We start from the raw sequence: 24,996 nt of genomic DNA, 5'->3' as shown, positions 1-24,996 counted from the left end.
TCAAGCTTTTTTCACAACAAATACAATTTTAGTGACATTCATAGAAAAAATAAATATATACCTTTTAAAATAGAAACAAATATATTATGGAGCCATAGAAAATCTAATGATTTTCTGGTGGTACAAAAATACAAACTTGCATCACCACATTTGAAATAACTTACGCCAACTTACGCTACCAAATAAGAATATAATGTTCTATTGCTCAATAATTTAGTCTTTAATAAGCATAAATTATGTTTAAGATTATTTGAACCTTGTTGACTCGAATCTTGAGTAGAGAAGCCACCCACTGACAACTATACTTTGTAGTCCTGTAATACTTATATATAAAAAGCATATTATAATGTCTTTTGAGTTCGTAATTTAAAAGTTGTTCAGAAAAAAAAGTTGATAGAAGTTTATTCTACATTAATTGAGGTTTAAAAATCCTATCATGATAGTTGACGCTTAAAACCTATCAGTTAGGTATAACATCATAAATGAAACACATTTAACATAAAATATTAAATTTATTCTTGGTGTTTAATTATATAATGTTCGTCTTTACAAGATTTCCAAAAGTTTGACAACCGTTCATCTTTATTGCTACAAAAGTATCTAAAATCTTCCAATAGTTTGTTTTGAAACTGTTCATCACCAGTTGCTGGATTTGACGACTTCCATCTACGACTTACCATATGATTCCATGCCCAAAGAAAACCAACCTAAGTAAAGAATCAATCTTATTAAATTGTATCACTATACAAGAGCATAATGCCATATATTGTGGTGCAGTAGCATCAAATTAAAAACTGCTAATAATATCAGGCTATTTAGATAAACAAAACACATTTCCTGTATTTAAAATGTTTGGTCTTGCAATTAGGTACATTGGGTATCTATAATAATTCATGATATAATAATAATAATAATATAAAAATTATGACACTGTTCATGAAGCAATTTCTTTTTTCCTCTTTTTATTTTTAATACACATACTTTTACTGAATATTTATGTACAATATATGTATTTTGTTTAATAAATAATTCATTGTTACAAGCGAAACTTATATTTACTGTATAACTATGATTATTTACCTTAAGATTTATATTTAAATAATAAGTGTTACTTTTAACCAACCCTTTTTTCTATTTTTGGATCATTTTCTTTTGGTAAACTATGATATACATGCCGAGATATATACTCCATGTGAGGACTAAATTGTAATTCTTGCTGATTACCACTAGCTTCTAATTCATTTAACCCCTGATCAGGAGATTCATTTTTCTCCTTAGCTTCTTCAATCAAATCAGAAAGTATTAACACAAACACATTACCTGCGAATAAATTTAAAAACACTTATCTATTACATGTATTACATTATTTCAATTTAATGAAAATTAATTAACTTACATATAACAGTCGTCTCTATAACTCAAATCGATAACTATCTTTTAAGGTAGTAAAATAAATTCGACTTATTTATTTTTTGAGTATAAACTTCAAACTCAATATAAAAACACTTTAAGGAACAAGTAAAAAATTTGAATTATCGAAGACAATGCTGTATGACATTTTAAACTAATTAAATATACTATTTACTAACCTGTAAGATGAATATATTGATTATGATATGATTCATTTCCATTAGTTTTTGAATTACATATTACAAACCCAAATCTGTAAAGTATAACTTCTTGAAATAATAATAATCTTCGGAGCCATGAATCTTCAGGATATTCTGTATAAACATGTCCACAAACATAGTAAATATTTTTAAGTAGGGAAAAAAATAATAAAAATTAAGAAACTACATTTTATTTAACTTAATATTTGTTTTGAGTAATAATGTCTTAAAATATATACTTTGTAAAATAAATTTATTATAAGTCTGTAATAGTGTATAGGCAAAAATTTTAATTTGATAATGGATGAAATGAATGTTATTATCCAAACTTTAGCCATAGTAGAAATTTAGTACAAAGATATTTTTATGTTGTACACAATTTTATTATCTCTTAGGATTCTACAACAAAAAGTGTTTAGTTTTGATCATATGAATAGCAACTTTATTTATTTTTAGTGTGAAGAAGTATTGTATATCAGCTGAGTGGAGTTCTATTGGTACCATCTAAATTTATACAATATTAAATACTGATATCTACTAGTATCTACTACAATACATTACTGTACTTAAATAGAAATTAACTAGGTTAAAGTATTCATTTCTAATAAATATAGTGTGATATTTTAAGCAAGCTCATCCTATTTTTATCCTTAAATTATACACATATTCAAATTTTGATTTTTGGAATTTTTAAAAACACATGGAGACCATATTTTTGAATGCTTGGGATATTTTGTACCAGTTAAGGATGATCTTGTGATAATACAAACTTCTGTTTTTCAAATAAGAAACACCCTTTTTCACTTTTAATTATTCAACTGATATTTCTTTTTTGAAAATTTTGATGTATCTAAATCAAAATTAAAATGAGTAGTTTTTTAGCTACATAACTGTATATTTAGTATTAAGGATAATGTGTTTATGGCAATGGGCTAAGTCGATGTGGAGGTAAGATTAAAATAATTATAATAATCAGTTTATTTGAACATTTTAGTAATTACTATTGATTGATAGATCAATATAAATAATTAAGTATAATTAATACTACATCTAATATTACATATTATAGCTTATATTTTTATAAAACCATATTTGAGGATTATTATCCTTAGTACAAGCATTTTAATAACACAGAAACTACTTATTAGAATTTTAACTTGGATACATCAACATTTTCAAGAAAATTACCAGTTAAATAAATTACAATAAAAAAGGGGGGAAATAGATGTTTGTATCGCCACAGGACACACATCAAGTATTACAAAAAATATCTGGTATACTTCAAAATTCTAAAAACCAAAATTTGTAATATTAAAGGGAAAAAAAGGGTGAGCATGTATAAAAAATCACCATGTATTATAATACTTAAAATGAATAAAAAAAAATTACTTATAAAAAAATTTATTTTTTTTAATATTTTGAGTTATGATAAGTTTTAAACATATATTTAATTTAATATAAGGATACTGTTTAATTTTTTCCTAATACTAAAATTAATTTTATTACCATGAAATAAACAATTGTGTTCTTCTGTCAGAAGACATTCCAAATTGAGAGGTACAAATACTGGACCACGCAGAGGATCAGATTTTAAAGTATACGGCAAAGCAAAAGGGTCAGCCGGTAATGGTATCAACTGAAATCCACCAGTTTGTGCTTTACGTGCCCAATTATACACCTAATAATTGAATGAAAAAAAAGGTATAGTTAATTAAAAATAAAAATTGTATTCATTATTCATACCAAATCAGCTACAACTGAACCAGACGCTGCTACCCATCGAGCTATAATTTCATACGCCTGATCACAACGATAAAGTGATTGATATCTGGCATGACCCCATTCCACACGATCACTTTTACTATTAACATCCATCTCTAAATGAGCTTCTTTGTACCATGGTACTGTATAATGAAAAATCATAGTAATATAATAAAATGTATATACAAAATGTTTTAAATATTATGCATTTTTCTTTATCTATCACTAAACATAATGTTAAACAAATAAGTGTATGAATAAAATATGAATTTTTATAATTTTAAATATTTTATCTAATCTTAACCAAATATACATAAATGTAATATTAATTACAGACAATAATCATAAGACTTAGCAGGTAAAAATCATATGTTAGTTCTTAACACCATGGGTCAACCTTTTCCAACAAGTCGGCTACAGTAAAAATGTTAAGAGAGCCTGCCATTTACCTGTGTTTTTACTCAAAAACATGCCTTACAAGAAAAATATGAGTAATTATCTGATTTTGAAATTTCAAAAGGAAACATCTTATATTTTATCACCAATTATGACCTTTTTATTTAATAAGTCAATACAAACAGGTATATTTCCCAACACATGGAAAGAAGTTTTCTTTCGTCTCACTTATTTTTAAAAAAGCTCTCAAGTCACCAATTATCAATCAGTCTCTATACTTCATAAAATGTTTTCCAGACTTATAAACAAAACTATTTTTCCGCTTTGTGATCATATTCTTATTAATGAACAACATGGCTTTTGTCCTAAGCGATCAACAATAACTAATTTGTATATCTTTAAAAAATCAATTTTAGATTCATTTATACATAAAGCTTAAATAGAAGTAATTTATACGAATTTTGAAAAAACTTTCGATATTGTTGAATTAAATGGAATTGTTTTTAAATATTGATAAATGATCCATTAGTAATCTTTAAAAAAAGATACTCTTAATTTAATTATGTTATATATAATACAAATCTAACACGTACAAATATTATTAAAGACCGAGGAGTTTTATTTAACATAAAACTATCTTTTAGCAATCATGTTGATTTTATTTGTAATAAATCTTTTATGAAATTGGGATTATTAAAATGTATGTGTTGTGATTTTAATGATAGTTCAGATGTAAAAATATTATATTATTCCCTAGTACGTTCCTTTTTGACTATGCCTCTTTATTTTGGTACTCAGATAGTATTTGTTAAAACCAAGTCTATTGTATCTCATCTATCTATTGTATTAGTTATAATTATTGCAATAGATACAATAGTGTTATGTATGTCTTAGGTATCCATTTTTTAAGTCCCACGAGGCAATTTATTTGATGATTGGAGAAAAGCTTGTCACAAAATAGAAACTAAATATAGATATTTTATATTGAGAATATATTTAAGAATTCTAGTTCACTTAAAAAATATAAATAGCAAACAATTCGGTATTCAAATGCCTACTTAATTATTTATTTTTAAACATATGCATAGTATTTAACTTAACTCATCTAAAGGTTAAAATAATATTTCTTACATAAATATAATGTAAGTTTTTTATATTAATTTTATTTAAAACTTCAATAAGTAAAAAAAAATATCAAATTACGTAAGTACCTACATGGAGCATTGGATCAATTCCTTCAATAGGTACTTACAAGATTCCCTATAATGTGTATACCAAAAATAATAATAATAAAAAAAAGAGAAAAATCTTTAAAAAGAGATGTGTGCACAATCCCAAAGTGATGATGAAAAAAAAATTATAGGTACGATAGTTTTTTTTAAACTTTTTAAGCAAATTTAGGTTTGTAATTATTTTTTATTTTAACATTTATATTTTCTATAATAACTCTATTCTCCTAATTTTCTGACCTCTAATACTCATACATTGAAAATACATCTGGATCTCGATTGTTAATCGAAAATATTAAAAATTTTTTTAAAGAATTACTTTTAATACCTATAAAAAATAATTACTTCAAACATAGGTATATAACAAATTACACAACTTGTATCATTGTCATCTATTAGTTAAATAATTTTACCTAGCATTATGTAACTTTTAGAAAAAAGGTAAATGTGCCAAAATTAGTACATACCTATTTAATTAAAAAAATATATATAATTAATAATTCTGCTATATACTGCTGTATACCTAATACATTTAGTTTTTTAATACTTGTTTATGTTTGTAAATACAATTTATAATACATTAGTACACGTCTTACTTATTTATTCACAATTATATTTTTAATGAGACATTTTGTTCGTTTATTGTACCCCTTTATAGGAGGTATAAAAATTAGGGCCACTAGACATAATCTACCTGTAAACTAGTGAACCAAACACATTATGAATATACAGTTGTGCGTATACCTCTATAATCTACCGTAGTTCCTACACAGTATATGTTGGGATTTAAATGACACAAACGCATACAATTGTCTAAAAAGTTTAAAAAATAAAAATTCATATAATTTATTCTTAACAATTTAATTAGTAATTATACTTTTTATAAATAAGTTTTGCATAGATATGTTTCTACTGTAACAAAATTGAAAATTGTATCTTTGACATGTTTTAATTCTGTTAAAACTTAAAACCCTAAGATTGCTTGACTTACCTTCCAGAATATAATTGAGGAGTTTTTTGAATTTCTTTCTTAGATATACACAAGTAAAAATGTTTAAGATTGTAAAATTGTGGTAAATTATCCCCGGGCCTTAATAAATATTTTAAAAAACGCCTCTATTAAGATCTAGAAAATATGTCAGGCATAGAATTAAATTGGACATGCCAAATCCTCATAATCTTGTCAAATCAGAGGTCTTAAAACAATATTCTTATGGCCGACTAGAACCACTTTAAATAAATATGTATACTACTGTACAATTGTTTTTAAGAATTGTTAAAATGTAAAATTAATATTTTTATTATGAAAAATTAATTTTCAATTTTTTTTTTGCTGTCATATAGTTTAGGTTACAATTTTTGATTCATTCACTTGATATAAAATAACAAACCTTCCCGCTTGTTTCCATGTTGCAGGGACTCTGGTAATGACAAATTATCCTTTAAAAAGTCTATATTTTTTGGGTAATCAATAGGCTGTTTAACTTCCACTTCAACCCATTCATTTTCAAATGCTTGAAAATCATGTGTAGGGAAAGAAGCTAAAACAAAAATATAAAAAAATTATAAGTTAAAATTAAGTTAAGTAATAAATTAATATGACACTATTTACGTTGACCAGTAGGCGATTCACATGAAGGAAAATAATACAAATAAAATCCATCAATGAAAGGATGAGAAAAATCGCCAGATGCATGGCAAATTAATCCTTCACATAAAATTTCCTAGTAACAGATTATACGAATATTATCAAATTAAAATTAATAATTTAGAAAATATTAGATAACTCTCGTATTAACCTGTAAACGTTCAACTGCTTCATCTCTACTATTTAATATCTTTAAATTGTTCATAAGCCATGTAATTGCATCATTACTAACAAATGTATTTTGTGGTAATCCCATGTGTCTGTTAACAAAACCAACACCAACTTGTGTATTACACAAATGTTCTACTAGCTCGACGTTGGAAATATCTTCTTTTAGCAATTCAGAGTTAATTAAATTGATTGGACTTGTAAATTAAATACAATCATAAATTATAAAAATTAATATTTATTATTTATTAGTTAAATAGTTTCAACTTTTTTAAATATATACCTCTCAATATCATCAATAATTTCATCTTGAACAGGATTTTCAGGAAATAATGATGCAATTGCTTTATCATACACATTTGAACCTGACCTAAATATTTATAAAAAAAATAAATTCAATCCTCAATCATATGTTATGACCATGGCTTGTAACTTCATGCACTAAAAAATGCATAAATAAATATGAATTCATGCACTAAAAAATTCTAAAATATGCATTTATATGCCCTAACTTTTTTACATTATGCACTCAAAATATGCAGAATGTAAAAAAATCATGAGCAAAATTTAAAATAATAAGAATGAATCCATGAATTTAAAAAATACAAATTCCGCCACAAAATTTTGCAAATGGCTCGCAACTGTTTGTTTTTCTTTTGGCATTGATTAAATAAAATATGAATAATGTGTATGCTACCTATACCTCAAACGAAAACACTAAAACAAGAAATTGAACGGACGAACGCCTACGACTCATATGAGTAAACTCATCGGTGAGTGCAAGAAAACTATACTACTGTTATTACTGTACAAAATTATAAATGCGTGCGGTGGAGGATGGTAGTGGTAGCGATAACATTGTTTCCACGGTACTACGTAAAACGCATAAAATCTAAATAGGTATGTACTAGGCACTAGGTCAAAACATTATAATCAAAACATTATAATTTTGTAAACGGGAAAGTAAATAAAAACAAGAAACTTTTCAAATATTTATCTAAAAAATATTAATTATATGAAATAATATGCACTAACGACTGTAAAAAATCAACTATATGCCAAATATGCCTTACCACGCAGAACATCCAAAAACATGCACTATCAAACTTCATATTATAATTACTATTGTTATGAAACGGATTTGTATCTCAGTTAGCATGTTTTCCTGTGTAGCAAAAAAAACGTGCAGATGCATGAACTTACGAGCCCTGGTTATGACTAATTGATATTTAAAAATGTATTTTAATAACAAATTCTAATAATTTTAGTAATCAAACCTTGGACGAGGTTTATCCAATGGACGTATAGAGTTGACACGATCTCGATAAGGTGATGTATCACTTGAACTCTAAAATATATAAAACGGGTATTCTTTTTAAAATATCCTTTTAGTCATTTAAATAACAAATTAAAAACTAACTTTAAGACTGACTGTTGTTGATCTTTTAATACGATTTATCCAAGTTTCAATGAATTTAACAAATTTATTTGTAAAACAAACTTGTTCCTCCATTGTAGGTATTTTATAAATATCACAGTAAAATGTATCATCTAAATGATTCATAATAGTTTGTGTAACATCTTGACGTAAAGGCAGAAGATACATGCGAAACCGCCAGTATTTTAATTTCTACAAAAAAAATCACAATCAAAATAATAAACAATAATTTCTGATTAGATTAATAATTAAAAATAAATAAATAACTTTTATTCTAATATTATAACTTATGCTATTATGCACAAATATCCAAAAGGAGGGTTGAATGTTTATATTGAAATTTTGTGAAGCAGTGGCTAAAAAAATAATTAGGATTTATTTGAGGGGGGAATATTTTAGATATGATTAAAATAGTTATTCTCCCTCCACTCGAAATACATGAATACATCTATCTTATTTATCTATAACCTTCCTGATGCCAAACATCCCAGCATTTTATTACCTACTGATCAAGTGATAAATGAAAATACATAACTATCTATAAACATTAGGGCTAAATTTAGGAGGACCCTGGGATAATTTTTTTGCATTGTCAACGTTTTTTAAATACATTTGAAAAATTAGAAACTTCTTTGCTGCAATCTGCTGCAAATTATCTTGTAAGCATTTACCCCAATGATTTAGAATCTTTACTTGGTAATGAATTCATACAATTCAGTTCATTTGTCGAAAAATATATATAGAAAAGTGTATAGATAATGAGCAATGGGAAATGTTTTTATACAGCGTTCTTGAGGAAAATTATTTGCTGTATACATTTCCTAATATAGAACTAGTGCTGCGTATATATTTGGTTTTGATGGTGTCCAACTGTAGTGGGAAACAATAATTTTCAAAAATGAAGTTAATAAAAAACCAACTAAGAACTTAGATGACACAAAGTTGACTATCAGGCCTTGCACTGTTAAATATTGAAAGTGACATGCTAGATCATTGGATTTTTCTCAGGTACCTAATTGTACAATTTGCGTCGAATAGACCACGTCAAGTTATAATATGATAAAAATTATTATCTAAGTTCAGTATATATAACGACAGTACATATCTAGTAAATGTAATTTTATTTATGAACTATAAGTTAAAATAAAAAAGATCTAAGGGGGAGATATGTCTCCCAAATCTCCCGCCGTAAATACGCCACTGCTGTGAAGAACATATTATAATAATTTTAATTAGATAGGTAGTACTATTTTTTAATTAAGTATTTTAAAAATTTAACCTCGTGTAGATCGTAGTCCATATCCCCGCGAGCACATAAATAATGATCCATGTAATTCCAATTAAAATTTTCTAATTTTTCAGTAATAAATGATATCCATGAAATTCCATAAGTTGAATGGTCTGGAGCTTGAAAACGATAGCGATATTGTATTTCAAATGTTGCATATGGAAATCTAAACATCAACAATATTAAGCCTTAGAAATAGAGGTACAAATAATTATGAAAGTATAACACATTTAATAATAAATACATATTAATATACATAATATATGTATATAAACACATAAATCATAATTTTTAAATATGATTCATGCATAGCTTAATTTTAATGAATTTAGGTTGGACATATACATTTATGTGTCAATAATTGAAGGATCTATTAATATTTGTCAACAGTTAATGATTATAATAGTACCCAAGTATCTAGTAAACTATTCTGAATAAAATATGTAACATATTTAATAATTACTCTAAAAGTCATTGTACTTAACTGCATAAAACTATATAGATATTATTGTAATATTATATTTGCTATACAACAGTTATAAACAATAAATACAAAATTCTTAGAATGTAAATGTTTAAGTAAATTCTTGGTTACTCAGGCAGATCAAACTATCGCGCTTATGGCCTCAAATAAAAAAACTATATCTTAAAACCAAATGTATGTGTATAACTTTTATATTTAAAAAGTGCTCAATTAAATTTGACAAAAATCTCATATTGTTTTTAGAAATGTCAGAAAAGTTTAGAGAGTAAGTAATTTAAACCATATTAAAAAATATACTAAGTGCTAAATCCAATTCATAACATGCGGAAAGCCATGGGTCAAATTATTTCACAAAGCTACGTATGCTGATGCCAAATTGCCCGTGAACCAAGATACACATATATAGTGTATATAGCATATACTATATACCATATTATAAGATTTACCAAAAAAAACTAAACACGAGCAAATCTGGGATATACATATAGGTACTCAATAGAACATCGTGAAAATACACACAAAATGAATGCGATTTTGAGTCCTTGAAGTTATTTTTATATTATACTTATAATATTGTCAACGTAGAAAAATCTCGGTTTTCACTTGAGGTGACTTTGCCTGGGTAACACCGATATAAAGATATAATCAAATACTGATCAAATATTGATATTGTAATGTTTCAACAATATGATGCATTTTTATTTGAATGAATTTTGACTTAAGGCCCAACAAATGTGGCTTATCTCAGCCCCTTAGAATCTAAGTTTGCTACTGATTAATGATGAGTTTAATTTTAATTCCTGACTCATAAATAACATTTTCATAGAATTTTGACTTAACAAAGTTACTAATGCATAATAAATATTTGCATACAAAGCTTTTATAGATTGTATTTATCAAATCATAATATTTGTAACTTTTTAAAGTCTCAAAGTTATATTACATGGGTAATATATAGGTTTACAATTTTACATATAAATAGATATAACCTACATACATTTAAAAACCTAACCATTTGCCTTCTTAATCAATTAGAGTATATGTATATTGTATGTTTCATGAATAATGTTTAATAATTTGTTTAAACAATGGTCACTTTTAAAAGTATAAATAAAAAGTCAATCAATGGTACCTATTGTTACTAATTAATAATTAGTACTTAGAAAGTTAGAATATTACTAACACTATTATTAAATTTTACTAATTTTTAAGTCTGGGGTTTGTTTTGATTTTTTGAATACATGTTATATTTTACTCATATTTTGCATAACTGCTGAAAGACATTTAGGAATAGATTTTTCATAGTTTTGGACTTATAATTAAAGTAAAATTGTATAATGGGTCATAATAATATTAACATAAAACGTGGATCATAAACAAGATTCAAAATTAGCACTTAAAAATCATTTAAAAAATAAAAAAAATCTCAAAAATGGTTACTGTCTCCCTTCCAAATCCAAAAAATAGAAATTTGATAATATTTTTTTAAGACTAAAAACATTGTTATTAGTTTTTGTCAGTGATTGTTGCTTGCATTGTTTTAAAATGTACATTAAAAAAAGCGGGTAAGTGGGTGTCGCTGTGCTGTATAGTAGGTTACATGTGGGCCACGGTAATGATGTTAAATATGAATTCAATGATATATTATCATTGTATACAAAAATCGATTCTGAGCGGACACGGTTAGTCAGCCAAGGATATTTTATATTATTATTATTAATACAGTAGCCAGTAAGTTGAATTAATATTATTTGTGTATAATATTATACATTAGAAGTTTCAAGTACCCACGAATAATATTTTTAAATTGTAGCATAAAACTAAAATCGTTCTTTTCGTTTAAATATCTAATTTTGTTCAAACTTGAACTTCAAATAACTATAAAAAAAAAAAACTGTGTTTTTAATTTTCAATCCTTAGCTATACTAATTGAACATTTTATAAATTTTCAACAACAAAATTATTTGTAATTTTTCAATTTGATAATTAATGTTCTCAAAAGTTAAACCATAAATGGTTATAAAAAAAAACGTACATACTATGTATTTTTTATATTTTTGAACACTGTTATTGTAACAATATGTGAGTATTTCATTGTTATTTAAAAAAAAAATAATAAATTCAAAATTGATAATATCTGTAAAAAAATCAAAATATTTTGAAAATTTTATCAAGTATAAAAAATTATAAAATTAACATATGGTTCAAATTTTAAGTACCTACAGTTATTCGTTTTTGAATTACAACAAAATAAGAAAATCAGTACTTGAGAAATCGAGTGATATCCAATGTTGAAAAGAAAATTTTTATGAATTCTAACTCAAAATAATTTGCATATTTCCGTGATTTCTACGTATTTGGTCGAAATTTGATCTTAAAATGCTTATAAAAAAAACTTGTGGCTAGGTATGTATTTTTAATATTTTTCAGCTGCCATTGTAAAAATATAATAAGGGGCCTCTCGCTTTGGCATTGATTTAAGGAGAATCATTTAGGCAATTTCTAATCTCATCGTCGCCACCCGAGATCTATGTGTTTTTACTGTCCTAAAAGGTAATGACAAACACAAATAAAAATAAATAAATAAATAAGTAAAAAATAAATTTAAAAAAACACACATCATTGTAAAATCAATACATTCATCAATAGAAAAATTTATGATTATATGTGCCTTATTTACTGGCCATATCTAAAGGATGTATATGATTATTATTATTATTTAAATAATGATTAATTTTTTTATGATTGGTCAAAAAAATAATTGATCCAATATATGGTAGATCATTTATACTAATATTTGAATTTAAATATAAAATGTAATACAATAAATTCAAAATGTGGAAATAAAAAAAATTATATATACCTAGTAATAAATTAGTTCAGAGCTAATGTATTTATTATAAATTATTAAAAATATTATTAAATTAATGAATAATATGTTTGTATAGTACAGTGAAGGCTAAACGGGCAATCATGATGGACTGATCGATCTTGTATGATTTCTAAGTCGATCCCCCTTATTAGAATTTATTAATTATTGTTACACATTTATCATTTAGTAGATACAATTATTAAACACATATTTATTACAAGATACAGGATTAACCTGTTAAAGTTATAAAAGCTGAATTGGTACCGAGCTATACTTTCTGATGATCATTTAGAGCAGTGTCTTCGTTTAGTAGTTAGGGAATATTACCGAGATTATAATTAACTGACCATGATATGCAAAGAATGCCCAAATGGGGAAAAGAGAAACACTGTTCTTATCAATACCTCATTTATTTGTGCTTCTACATCTATAACCACAAAATATTATGTTAATGTTCATTCCTGAATGATAAGCTCAATTAAAGTGGTTCCAGTCGGTCAAAATTATTGTTTTTAGGCCCTCAGCTATGACAAGATTGTGAGACTTTAGAAAATTGAATTTTAAGGCCCCTGCAAATCCTATTAATTTTTCATCAAAACGACCTTAGCGACTGACAAAAATTTAAGTACTTCTAGTGGTTCAATTTAAAAAATGTAAAGATGTTTTAATTGGTCAACAAGTCTACTTTGCATATTTTTTATATTTTAGATATTTTTGAATATATTCAATACTAAAAATTTATAAATTTATAAAATGTAAAATATTTATTCTCGTCAAGAATTTGCTAAAATTGAAAAAGTGCTCCGACCGATGCAAAGTAAACTTGTTTACCAACACAAACATATTTACATTTTTTAAATCAAACCACTAGAAGTACCTTAATTTTTGTCAGTGCGACGACTATTTCACGTCCATAAATTGGTTTTGAATATTTTGATCTAGACATTGAACGACTTGTGCATGTGCGTGCGTGCTACCATAAACCAGATAAGAAATATTGTGATATATTTTGATAACAATGTATTGTAAATTGATGCGGGTCACGGGTGATGGTAGGGAAGTATACACACACTAATGATCATTTACTACACGCACACAAAGACGATCAGTAATCGCAGAAACAAAATAATTGCCTAAACACAACTCCTTAAAAAGACACATTTGCCGGGGCCTTAAGGACACCCTTACTAGACTACTTATCGTGTAGGTACACAGACAACAAATTTTTTTTTTAAAATAACACATCATTGTAAAACCAATACATTGATCGCTCCGTTCAGAATCTAAAATTGATTAAATCGTCAACCTCGAAAACCTTGAAAACTCAAATCGGGGCCTCGCTACGGCCGTTAATTTTAGCTGAAAAGACCTAAAGTATTGACAAAATTAAAGTTAGGTAACGTTGCCAGATTTTGATTCTGTAAAAAAATTTTAATTCACCAGGATTATTGTCTATAGATCCTACGAAGCACTTTGTAAAAACTAAATTTTATATTACTGTGGACTGTAATTGAAAACTTGAAAATATGAACTTTTTTGAATCATAATCAAAATATTTTTTCAGAATCAAAATCAGACAACGTTAACTAACTTTAATTTTGTCAAAACAAATGTATGTTTTTGTAAAATTCGTGTCGTGAAATTTAAATGGTTATGGAGTTATTGACATTCGTGTACAAAAGAGGTTTGATGGTGTGGAAGGAAGCGATACCGGCATTTAATTTCACTCACAATAATAAATAATAATCATTTACGACTAACACGTAGATCCCGGGCGGCTATGACAAGATTAGAAATTGCCTAAATGTTGCCCTTTAAATAATGACCGTAGCGAGGCCCCGTGTCGGTGACGGTAATTTATTAAGGAGTAAAATTTAGGCAATTCAATTCACATGTTTTATCGGTCCCACGCGGAACGTGTATGTGTGTAAGTATGTAAATCGATATTAGTGTGAGTGAGCTATAATTACACGCGCAGATAAAGTCATAAAGATATTTACGCACACGCATGCACAAGTCAGTGATTGACTTCGATGACTATTATCGAAGCACTATTTTGATGAACAAAAATGGTTCTACAAGAAAAACTCCCACGCCTTGTTAATATGTCGGATTTTGGTTATTTTTTTTTTATCTGAAAGATGAGAAGTTTTTGCAGGTCAGATCAAAGCTTGAATTTTTATTTTACTTTAAATAGTAGTAAAAAAATACGTTTGAAAAAGAACAAATATTGTGCATTATTCAAATACATATTCCAGCTTCTATAAATATAATTTTCAAAATCGGGCGCGTACTGGCCAACCGGGATACCGGGAAAATCCCGGTAGACCATCTTAAAAATTATAAGATCTGGGCCCCCTACCAAATAGGTACATGTAATTTCAGTTAAATTCAGTAATTTTATTATTTTTTAAAATAAATAATAATTATTTTAAAATAATTTTAATTGAATAATTATTGAACAATTGAAAAGAGAAAATTACATAAAGGACAAATAACGAATTTCATTGGTTAGTTACTGATAATGCAATTTTTGGTGTACCTATTACCATTGATTATAAATATTATAGTATTTATAATCAATGCTAATACGTTATATATTCGTCGAAAAACAAATAATTTTTATTTAGAATGGTAGTGAACACTAGACGTCTAGACAAGATAGAACGACATACGGGTACACGGTATACTCCGTCTGTCTCTACTTATAATAAAGTTATTTATAAATATTGCTTGGATTAATAATAATTATGGACGATAATATTATTATTAACCTAGTATTATTATACGTAGTTTATTTCATTCATTTGAAATTCTTCGTCGGGTTTAGACAGTTTAGTTGTTGTCTTCAGTCTACAATTCAACATTTTTGACTGATTGCCATACAACCCAAACAAGTAAGTTTCTGAATTTTTTTTTAATTTCTACAATAATACATTTCTGTATTCTTTAGTAATACAAACTATTAAAATAATAATTTGAATAAATTGAAAATAGTTAATAATGTTAAAATTATTTTATTATTTAGATTTGTGTGATGGACCTAATTAGTGTTATATACTTATATATTAAAATAAAATAATAATATTAAGACTGCACTTTGAAATTAGTACATGGAAAAGTTAATGTAAAACTTACATAATATTGGAAAAATGAGATATCGATATGAGTGGAAAAAGTATAACTATTAAAACTTCAATAATTATTATTACGTAGTGCGTACCTATTCCTTGTCGTGTTTCATAGGTATTATTATCATTTTTTTTTTTATGTTTAATCTATAATAATTTATTAAAAACTATAATTGCTATTAGTATATTATCTATTTATTCAGCATTGATCATAATAAATAATAATATAATGAGATGCTCATCGTCGGCTATATAGTATGAACAATATTTGGCGTTTATGCCGTCGTGTTATTAGTTAAATATTTATTAAGGCACATGGGAGTGCGTTTACCTTTGTAAAGCTTTTTTAAGTGCGAATATACCACTGAATAAATTATCGCAACCGACTTTTCGTAAATTTCTAGAAAAATATCCTAATAAATCGATACCTGACCAATCAACATTAAGAAAAACATATGTGCACGAATGTTACGAAGACACTTTATGTGAAATCAGAACGTAGGTATGCATCAAATAAAAAAATTTGGATTTCAATTGACGAGACAACAGATACAATAGGTGGATATATTGCAAATACAATAATTGGTACATTAGAATTGGGCCATCCCGGTAAAGTTTTTTTATTAGATTCAACAGTGTTAGAAAAAGCTAATAGTGGTACATTAGATGTTTTGAACAATCACTTTCGCTATTATGGCCTGGTGGTATTCAACGGGAGAATGTCATACTATTTTTATCAGATGCGGCACCATGCATGGTGAAAGCAGGAAAAGCTTTAAAATTACTCTACTCTAAAATGGAACACGTGACATGTCTTGCCCATGCTCTATATAGGGTAGCAGAAGAAATACGAAATATTTTTCCGAAAGTAAACGATTTAATTTTGAATGCAAAAAAAATATTTTTAAAAGCACCGTATCGATTACAAATTTTTAAAACTATTGCTCCTAATATACTATTACCACCTCAACCAATATTGACTAGATGGGGAACTTGGTTGAATGCAGCCATGTATTATTCTGAACATTACGTTTTAATAAAACAAGTAGTCATGGAACTCAACCGGGAAGATGCTATATCCATTGGAAAAGTACAAGATTTAATGGCCGATCGGATTTAGAGTGCAATTTAGTGTACATTAAATCTAACTTTGGGACACTACCTGAAACTATCATTCCTTTAGAATTGTCTGGTCGTACTCTCGCAGATTCTATTCAAATTGTGACAGAATTTCAAAACAAAATTCAAGAAATAAAAAATGAAAGAGGAAAAATCGTTCAGTTAAAATTAAAAAATGTATTGGAAAAAAATACGGGATTTAATACAATTTGCAATATATCAAAAATTCTCGAGGGAACTGAACTGTCCAGAACGTCTCTTCCAGATGACCTCAGCTTCGATGACATGGCTTTTATGCAATATGATCCTATTACGTCTGTAGATGTTGAAAGGAGTTTTTCGGCATTTAAAAATTTGTTGACAGACAATCGGAAGTCATTTTTATTTGAGAACATCAAACGAGCACTTGTTGTCCAATGCAACAGTAAAGGTACTTGGAAATAAACATCTTTAAGTTTGTTTCATTATTTTAACAAAATATATACAAACAAAATTTTTTTAAATATGTTTCAGGTGAATAGCATTAACTTAATGCAAATGTAAATTCAAATTCAATCAACATTTTTATTATTTTTTTTTTTTAAATAAACACTTTTTTGTACTAATGTTTAATATCCTGTACCCAATATTAATATAAATATAACAATTAAATTAAAAACCATTTTTAATAAATTTTATACTATAATTTTTGGCATTTTATATTCCTTTTTTTTTGCATTTTAAGTGCATATTTTTGACATTTTTAATGCATTTTTTAAGGTTTTTTAGTGCATTAAATTCACAGCCCTAATTATCACCAACTGGTACTACGTAATCAAGATCACTTAAATAAAAATAATTATCTTAATATTGTTGTGTATTTTTTTATTTTTATAGAACTTAAATTAAAATGTATATTTGGTTTATTATTTAGGTTCATGTTAATTATATAGTTTTTTCTTAGTATAAGAAATGGGTAGATAACCTGGCTATTGTTATAAGTATACACGGGACCCATTGCTATTAGTGCATAGGCGTAGGGTGGTCGATTTTTTGGGGGGGCTTATCCCCCTTTAATTACGCCTATGTATTAGTAAGTATATTGTATATAGTAAGTGGGCCCTAATTATACCCAGTACGCGCCTGTATGTTCCCTACTTTTAAATAAAAAAAATTAACAAAATCCGACTATTCTACGGGGCATGAGAGTTTTTCCCGTAAGACATGGTTTTGTACCAACACCGGCTCCGACCCCTCTAAGTCTCACAATTTTGTCACAGCCGAGGTATGTTTTTACTCGAAAAGTAACCGTGTACCGTGTACGTTTTCCTAGTTTAATATGCTGACATGTGCCTGCGAGTGCGAGAACGCCGATAACAACCCGACGCGACGCGTTGACATACGCTGCGGTGTGTGCGCAAACACATTAATGTTCATTTACACTCGCACACATTGACAAGGCACGGTTGTACTTGCCACATAGTTTGCCTAACTCTTTCTCCTCAGAAAATAACTGACTTGAACCCCCTTAATGGTATATTTGTTTTGTAATCTGTAATACCTAAAATAGTATGAATATTGAATAATTATTTATTATTATTTTCATGATTTATTTAGATAAAAGTTACAACTTTTGGTTTTTATAAACGATAAGTATTATTATTTATGACTTATAACTTCTAGTTTTTATAAACGATAAGTATTATTACTATCTCTTCCGTAATAACTTGCAGACTACAGTGGGGTGAACTGCGCAATACTCCGCCAAATGGGCATTTTACAATACATTTAGGGCACAACTTACTGAATTGATTTGAAAAGTGTAATAACTTTTACCCTGGGGCTTAAAGATCCCAATTACTACGGTACTGACTAGGTATAAGTATAAAAATGTACACACAAACACAATAGATTAACAAAAAATGAAAATATGAACGAGATAATGTAATAAAATCTAATAAAATGTGATAGTTCATAAAAAAAATAGCCTAATTAATGAATGACATTTTTAGTATAGGCTGCCATTTTAAAATCAAAAGTTAATACTGGTTAACTTAATAAATATAAGGGTGAAAACAATTTAAAGTTTTAATTATTCTAGAACAGCAAGGATTTTGAAGAAAAAAAATCTTGAAAATAGTAAATACTTTTTGGTATAATGAGTGTTTTACGTTAAATAAATCACCCTATGTGGCATCCTATCTATCACACCTTGGTGTGGCGTAGTGTGTGCACTCAACTGCGGAAACGCACTGAGTGTACGTTACGGCCGGCGTTGCTAGTTCCCGGATTGGTGACCAAACGGGTTTTTTAGCAACGTATCCTTGCCACACATACAAAACGTGTTTTTAACAGTTCCTCCCCCTATTAACAGCCTACAAACAACCAAAACAGCTAATGGCCTAAATTGCCAGGCTCAATAAAAGCTCAATAAAAAAAAAAAAATCACCCTATACAAAAAAAGTGTAGATTATGTTATAATTTACCTTGGTCTGTAACGTGTCACTTGAATTTCTGAACCAAACAAAGTAACAGTGTGAACTATTCTCCCAATACTCAGCCGCATTTCAATAAATCGTTCATCATGAACTGTTGATCTCATGACAATACTATTAATCTTCTTTTTATGTTCTGGATTTTCATCTTTACTTACAACCAACTGGAAACCCTATTAAATAAAAAAAATTGGCTAAGAGAATACCTTTAATACATCAGATATGTGTAGTGAGATCTTACTTGAGATAAGCGTTGACATATCATTTGATAAAAAACTTCTAAAGCGGATAGTGGTTGACGATAAACGGCTCTTTGCAAGGCAACTTCAGCATTTACATAATCAGGTAATAGATTGTAATTTGAAAATAAATAATATGATTGAAGATTTACTTCATCCGGAAAATAATCAGTTGTTATTGGCAAACATGCAGGGAACACTAGTGATTTCCAATCAACGCCTGTTAAAATACACTTTTTTGTAGGTATGTCTTAATATGTTGACATTTGTTGGAAATTCAATTGCATAAACATTTATATTTACATTATTTAATGTTTCTTTTTATAATACTTATTTCAGTTTACACTCATAATAAAACAGAAAAACTTTAATTAATTTACAATAATTGTCAACACACTTTTTTTTGAGAAAAATTATAAAATAAATAAAAAGTAATTAGAAACAAACCAAAAGCAAATGGTAATTATTAAAAAAATTTAATTTACTACCTTAACGCTAACAACATGTTTCTGTAATTACTCTATTTTTCAGGGATACTATTCAAATTTTACATATTTCTTTAAACACAAACAAGTAAATAAAAATAGCTTAAGATAAAGATAATAATTGAATTACCTATATCTAATTAAAGACATTATTATATAAATGTCATGTATATTATATACAAACTACATACTGATCATTTATATTGAAATTTTCAATTTTTTCTAAATATTTAACTGTTTTACTATATTAAAATAAAAAAATTTAAAGTAAATATAAAAATTAACTTAACTAAAATGTGTTAAATTTAATATTAATTTGATACTACTATAATTATTTAAAAGTAGACAGTAGTAGATCATAGAATTATTAATGTCATTTCAGAGAAAAATGAATGTTTTTTAGATCAACTGAACAAATAATCTTCTTAATAGCACATACGGTTTATTATTTATTTATTAAAAATCACTGTGGGAACTTTTGTAAAAGACTTATTACAATGTTGAAATTCTTTTCTTTTTTTTTATCATCTGCCTATGGTAGCTTAAACTTAAAATTTAAGAATTAAACAATATAAAAATTAACAAAAATAACTTACACGACTGAGTACCTATATAATAGTTTTGTAAATAAAAATAAGTTATCATAATTTTTTTAAATTATAGATTTTGTACATTATAACTAGATTATATTTTTGTATATTTAAAGGGTAGATGGTGAACTGGTAATCCAAGCAGAGAATAATGATAAAACACTAATAAAAAGAGATCTAACTATAATATATCAATGTAAGGATATATTATAGTTAGAAAATTAATTTAGTATTAAACATAATAATATAATAATATTACACGGAAAATATTTCAGATAAGTAATAAACAGTAAAGAAATTAAAAATTACAATAATATGTATTACAATGAGAACCAAACAAAATGAAACATATGAATACATAATATAGTTATAATAGGTAACTAAAAAATGTTGCAAAATTTAAAAAGTGATTTAATTAAATATTTACTATTTACATCACACTAACCTGGTGTACACATATTTGTCAATTCAAAATCACTTGAGCACTCACAAGTACTTGTGATATTTTGTTTTTCCTCAATTCTAAATTTTTGTAGTTTTATTATATTTACACTTACTAAAAAAAAGAAATAAAGTAGTTGATTAAATTAAAATTATAATAAAGTACAATAACTAAAATCATACATTTTTTTTCTAGTATTTCAATGTTTTCCATTTCACATGAATCCTCTGTATCACCAGATAATTCAATATCGTCATATGACTTTTTTGTGCTTTTAGGTACTAAGTAATAAAAATAATATTTAATATTTAAATGATAGTCATTAGTTCTTGTTTATTTTCACAATAAAATTGGTTACTTTCTGGGAATGTATGACTCCACCTTCTCCGATTTGATGTTAACTTCACGTGATATCGTGATTTGTCAAATGGATTAATAAGACCTCGTACACGCACAAATTTTAAATTATCTTGTTTACTTAGAGCCAATTTATTATACTTTTCCAAGTTGTCATCAATACTACGACTTCTATTTCCTGATTAAATATTAGGAAAATAAATCATTTAAAATTATTGAGTCAATAAAAAAATCTTTGACTATGATTACTGTTTAACGGTGGCAAATTTGTGAATTCGCACTGGCTTTTGGGCGGAGGAGTAATACTACGTTGTTTCAGAGGAGACAGACTACGGCTTAGAGCAATTGATGTATCAGAATTTACATCAAAACTGCATGTACTAAATTTTTTTTTTCTCGATTCACTAATTTCGTTTAATTTGTTTAGTGGCAGAATGTTATTGGTATTACTGAAAAAAATAAAGTATGTCTTTAATGGTAAGAAAATTTTAATATTATATGTAAGTAGTAGTTACCAGTTACAAGTTTACAACTATCATACATTTAGCTACTTACTATGAAATATAATTATTACTAACCATTTTTAAAAAAAAAATTAATTACAAATTTAATCTAAACAAGACTATCATTATTTTGATGACTATGTTTAAAATAATTCTCATTATTATTTTTAATGAAATGTATATTACCTGAATCTACTAGGCATCCTAGTTTTAATTTTTTTGTTAAAAACACCATGATCATAATTTATATAATCTTGTGCAGAGTTGGTGAATCTCTTTCGCAAAGAAGCTGTTAAACTATTTGATGACACTGCTCTTAAACCCATTTTCGGACGGTTTAATAAAATGTTTGAAAATTGATTAGGTACTTTAATCCGAGGCACAAATGTAGATCTCTGTGGCATGTGGTTACTTCTGTAAAAGCTAAATTTTTATCTTAATTATTTTACAGTTATAAATTCAAAAATAATTAAGTAAATTAGGGCAACAGTTTTAATACAATACAAATTAAATAAATAGGATTGTACTAACTTGACTATCAATCATAAATGTGTTATGTACTTATATATCAAGATGCGTTTGTATATTGTTTATAAAATACGGGTAAAGCCCGACGTAAAATAAAAATAAATTATTAATTAATACAAATAGCCAGTTTAATGACAATTAAGTTAAACTGATTCCGAACTATAATTATTGTTTGCTTAAGATAGGAGGGCGGAGTAATCATTTGCTTGGTACATCAGTCAGTCGATAGGATTAAATAAAACTATATAATTTATATCATGTCTAGATAATATATGTAGCCAATGGAATGATAGAGTGGGACAAATGAAAAGGACCTCTGAAGTTAATAAGGAAAAGAAGAGATAGGACATCAGTAGAACCACTAGAAGGAAGTCTTAGTCATAATAACATACAATAAAATTAAAATTAAAATTATGATATTATTTTATTAAACAAACCTTAAATTTATCCAATGTGGAATACTGCAATCATCTCCTAAAGATTCATCACGATTTTGAAACTAAACAAATATAAAATATTAGGGTGGTTCACATTTATATAGGCTAAAAATGTTCTTAAGAAATTTTAAATAAGTACCCTTCCATTTTTTTTAAGTGTAAAGAAAAATGAATACTGTGAAAATTTGGTTTTGATAACTCACCCATTCACTTGCCGCAATAGGGTTAAATTATATAGGGTTAGTTTTCAGTTTTTTCTCATTATTTCAAAAACTAAAACCAATATATTTTAGTTTTTACTGTGGTTTAAATAATTTAAAAATATAAAATAATATAATAAAACTCATTTTTTAGGTTGTATAAAACTACAGGAAAATATACGCATCATAGACAATGTCTATAAAATGTAGAATAAAAATGTATTCAATATTTTAATAATTATAGATATTTTATAATATAAGTAAATTAAACATTTTCATTATCTTAATATTTTTTTTTAATAAATTCAAAAAAAAAAACCCTTGAGTCATAACTTAACCCTATGGCAGCACAAGAATGGGTTGAGTTATCAAGTCAAAATGTTCGCAAAATTACTTTTTTTATCACCTAAAAAAATGGAAAGGTAATCATTTTAAATTTTTTTAATCAGTTTTTTTGGACCACCCTAATAAATATATGTAAAATAGTATTATGAAACGATAAGCTCAACCCTACAATTCTATCATATTTATAGGCCGCCCAGAACTTTTAGTTGATACAAATATTACAAAATGTTGTTTTTAGAAATGATTGAATGTTTAAAACATGTTATACCTAAAGCAGATGTAAATATGTATATTTATGTGGTGGATCCCGATAGCCTGTTTTTAGCCCCTTCCCCTCATTTTATTCATCTGGATACTTCCAAATTATTTAAATTGTCTGATTTAATAAAAAAAAGCCAATTAATGTACATGTTTTACTCTTGTACAGTTATAAGCAAAGCCAATTTGGTGAATGCATAGGAGTTTTGAGCATCTACACTCGCCATGGCAAAACTAATATAAAGAGGTCAGAACAAAATCAGCACAAACACTCAGCAGCCAATTATGTCATAAGCTTTCATGAGAGATTTATTTTTTGTCAGCCAACGAACAGAATAAACAGTGAGTATCAAAAAGAAGGCTTAGGATTAGTGACTCATCAACACAGATGGGTTTTCTGATTTTTTCACTACATTAAAAATAAAAAAGACCAATGTTTAAAATGGTCAATCATTTTAGTCTAGATAAATATAAAAATGTAATTTAGCAATAGTATTTGTTGTATGTTTAAATGGAATCAAAATAAAATTATTTATACCTTGGAACTAGGCAACTGTTAATCTTACCAAAAATAATGGGACAGCATACAATGGCTCTTGACCGACACAGATCAAATCAATTCCTACACCATTATCCATAACTCTTTGTTTTGTAATATTTGTTAACTGTCTATCCACGTAAAATTCACCCATACCAGGAGATATAACAATTGCCAATTGACCAGTCCGATCTAAACTTCTTTCAATATAATGTTTTTCAAAAACTAAAAACAAAAACAAAAACAAAATAGAATAAATAAAAGCATAATATTAATAGTAATAACAATAAAACTACTATTTAGTAATTACCTAATTAGTATTATTAATTTTAGTTTTTAATCACAATTTTGAAAGGAAAAAATTAATTTATTATATACTAAAATAATGAGTATGTTACAATTAGTATTATCTCCTGGAAACCCGGAAGATCACTCCTTGCATTTTTGAGCCTCTTT

At 26.8% G+C, this 24,996-nt stretch overlaps 1 protein-coding gene across 5 annotated transcripts in view; it reads right to left on the bottom strand.

Annotated features, from left to right (window-relative positions):
• Window positions 1–499: 499 nt before the first annotated feature.
• The window catches only part of LOC132934549 (GATOR complex protein Iml1), a 35,283-nt gene continuing 10,786 nt past the window's right edge, over window positions 500–24,996 (bottom strand). For 4 of the 5 annotated variants that reach the window (XM_061000869.1, XM_061000870.1, XM_061000871.1 and 1 more), the window contains 21 exons: window positions 24,569–24,765; window positions 23,200–23,261; window positions 22,421–22,657; window positions 21,981–22,180; window positions 21,733–21,909; window positions 21,557–21,655; window positions 21,378–21,488; window positions 19,860–20,077; window positions 19,610–19,791; window positions 9,530–9,704; window positions 8,233–8,442; window positions 8,090–8,160; window positions 7,096–7,182; window positions 6,796–7,009; window positions 6,609–6,720; window positions 6,388–6,537; window positions 3,354–3,514; window positions 3,117–3,288; window positions 1,590–1,724; window positions 1,124–1,320; window positions 500–707 (listed from right to left, as the gene is read on the bottom strand). In XM_061000869.1, coding sequence (XP_060856852.1) covers window positions 513–707; window positions 1,124–1,320; window positions 1,590–1,724; window positions 3,117–3,288; window positions 3,354–3,514; window positions 6,388–6,537; window positions 6,609–6,720; window positions 6,796–7,009; window positions 7,096–7,182; window positions 8,090–8,160; window positions 8,233–8,442; window positions 9,530–9,704; window positions 19,610–19,791; window positions 19,860–20,077; window positions 21,378–21,488; window positions 21,557–21,655; window positions 21,733–21,909; window positions 21,981–22,180; window positions 22,421–22,657; window positions 23,200–23,261; window positions 24,569–24,765 — 3,362 coding nt within the window. In that variant the 3' untranslated portion in view covers window positions 500–512. Of the gene's footprint in view, window positions 708–1,123; window positions 1,321–1,589; window positions 1,725–3,116; window positions 3,289–3,353; window positions 3,515–6,387; window positions 6,538–6,608; window positions 6,721–6,795; window positions 7,010–7,095; window positions 7,183–8,089; window positions 8,161–8,232; window positions 8,443–9,529; window positions 9,705–19,609; window positions 19,792–19,859; window positions 20,078–21,377; window positions 21,489–21,556; window positions 21,656–21,732; window positions 21,910–21,980; window positions 22,181–22,420; window positions 22,658–23,199; window positions 23,262–24,568; window positions 24,766–24,996 lie in introns of those variants that run through there. The other variant, XM_061000873.1, reaches the window with a different exon arrangement.

This window comes from Metopolophium dirhodum, chromosome 1 (genome assembly GCF_019925205.1).
Source record: "Metopolophium dirhodum isolate CAU chromosome 1, ASM1992520v1, whole genome shotgun sequence".
NCBI classification, from domain to species: domain Eukaryota; kingdom Metazoa; phylum Arthropoda; class Insecta; order Hemiptera; family Aphididae; genus Metopolophium; species Metopolophium dirhodum.
The sequence above is the reverse complement of the archived record's forward strand: the minus strand, read 5'-3'. Positions and strand labels throughout refer to the sequence as shown.